The 2,053-nt window shown below is 53.5% G+C and overlaps 1 protein-coding gene across 2 annotated transcripts; it reads left to right on the plus strand.

The window, feature by feature from the left end:
- Positions 1-8: 8 nt before the first annotated feature.
- On the plus strand, positions 9-1,468 carry LOC105524750. 2 transcript variants are annotated; one of them, XR_001003802.1, is made up of 2 exons: positions 9-726; positions 1,097-1,468. XR_001003802.1 is itself a non-coding variant. In XM_011960142.1 (2 exons), the coding sequence occupies exons 1-2, from the start codon at positions 443-445 to the stop codon at positions 1,420-1,422; spliced, it is 630 nt and encodes a 209-aa protein (XP_011815532.1). In that variant the 5' UTR covers positions 9-442; the 3' UTR covers positions 1,423-1,468. The 2 variants fall into 2 exon arrangements, 1 of the variants encoding a protein (XP_011815532.1); XM_011960142.1 differs by having other exon boundaries at positions 9-746.
- Positions 1,469-2,053: the final 585 nt, after the last annotated feature.

The raw sequence follows: 2,053 nt of genomic DNA on the forward strand, positions 1-2,053 counted from the left end.
CACAGGCGGCCCCGGCCTCTGCACCTGCGCCGTGTGCAAGTTCCCGCACCTGGTTCCGGCCAGCCTGGGCCTGGCCGCGGTGCAGGCGCAGTTCTCCAAGTGAGGGCCGGCCTGGGCCTGGGGCGCGACCTCGGCCCGGCCTCCCTCCGCTCAGCTTCTCCGCGCTCCTGCTCCCTGCGTCAGGGAGAGCGAGGCCGAGCAAGGAGAGCATTTCGAACCTTCCAGTCCAGAGCAAGGGACTGTCGGGCACCCCCTTCCCCGCCCCCACCCCTGGGAAGTTAAAGTGACCGGAGCGGTTGTTCGATGGCGTCTCGGGGCTGTTTGGGGTTCTGGGTCGGTTCCAGCGTCTTTAGGCAGAAAGTGCTCACTCTCACCCAGCACATTTCTCTCCCTGTCCGTGGAGTTGCGCGCTTCGCCGGGCCGATGTAGAATTGAGGGCGCCATGCCGTGGTTGGCGCGCCCTGGGTGCGGCGAGAGGCCATCCCCGAGCGTGACCTCCCCGGAGCGGAGCACTCCGGCTCTCAGTACTAGGGGCTGCGCTGGAGCAGCGGCGGGGGCGGAGGGGTGGTTCTTTTCCTTCTCCTCGGCCAGAGGCCACGGGCGCCCTTGTTCCCGCCGGCCAGGTCCTATCAAAGGAGGCTGCCAGACCTCAAGAGGCAGAAAAAGACCAGTTAGGCGGTGCGGACGGTCTGGGACGTGGCAGACAGACGGACCCTCGGCGGACAGGTGGTCGGCGTCCGGGTGCGGTGGGTAGGGGCGAGGACAACGCAGGATGCGCTGGGTTGGAACTTGGGTCCGCTTTTGTAGACCAGCTGTTTGGAGAACTGTATTTAACACTCGCGCAACCAGTGTTTTGTCAAAGAGAGTTTTCGCTCTTAAATCCTGGGGGTTTCTTAGAAGGCAACTTAGAACTCGAGATTCACCTTTTGCCTCCCTTTCCCCAAAAGTAGCGTAACCAACATTTAAGCATGCTTAAAAACGAAAACCAACCCCCTTGCACGCAGTGTTCCCGATTTACTAAAATAGGTAACCAGGCGTTTCACAGTCGCCGTCCTGTCAAGATCGCTAATTAACGTTCTCATTAAAAGACACGCAGGAGGACCGGGAGCCCTGAACCGCCCGCTGTTCGGCGGATCCCAGCTGCGGTGGCGACGGCGGGAAGGCGCTTTCCGCTGCTCCTTAGCGGGCCGGGCCCTTGACCAGCGCGGCCCGCAAGTCTTCCTTCTCGGCGTCTTGCAGTTGAAGAGCTACATACGTAGTCAGTTTCGATTTGTTACAGATGTTAACAAATTCCTTTACCCAAGGTTATGCTATGACCTTTCCGCAGTTTGCTTTGATTTTTTTCTGCGTTTAAGGTTTTGGTTGTTGGTAGTAGCTGAATTTAATTGGCACTTTTATTTTACTTCTAACCTTGTTTCCTGACGCTGTACAGAATCAACAAAATAAAACATTTAAAGTCTGATTTTTTTACATTTTTTGCCTGATTGGTAATAAAAAAGTCCTTGTATCCTAGTGGATTTAGAACCTCGGGGTGAAGGTAGGTAGGCAAATGACCGGGGTCCCACGTTTTAAAACGTGACTTCCTGATTTGTAAAATAATCCAGTGAACAGGCAACTGTAGTTCAAGTTCAGGCATCCGTGGGAAATGTGAGGATTGTAGGTAAGTGGGTGGGTGGGATAGAGAATGGAATGGAGAAGGGAGAGAGGCAATTCCAGGAATTCATTCTCTGCCAAGCTTCAGGCATAGGTCTCTTTTAACTACAACTTCATCCCCTGGAAAATGGGTTAAGCAATACCTTTATCATAAAATTGTAGCTCAACATCTTTCTGGGATAGCCACCTTTTCTATATTCTTGGACAGAAGCTTAACACCACACAAGTGTGAGCTTCCCGCTGCTGCACCCACCTACCCTATCATTTAAATCAGGTTGGAATTGTCTTCACCTAAGAGGACAAGAAAGCTCTTCTGTCTGTTTGGTGCTGTTAAGAAGAACTTGGAAGGCTGACCTGCTCACATTGCAGTATTGAAACACTGCATAGTTAGTAATGAAAC

The sequence above is a fragment of the Colobus angolensis genome, unplaced genomic scaffold (genome assembly GCF_000951035.1).
Source record: "Colobus angolensis palliatus isolate OR3802 unplaced genomic scaffold, Cang.pa_1.0 Scaffold506, whole genome shotgun sequence".
Taxonomy (NCBI): Eukaryota; Metazoa; Chordata; class Mammalia; order Primates; family Cercopithecidae; genus Colobus; species Colobus angolensis.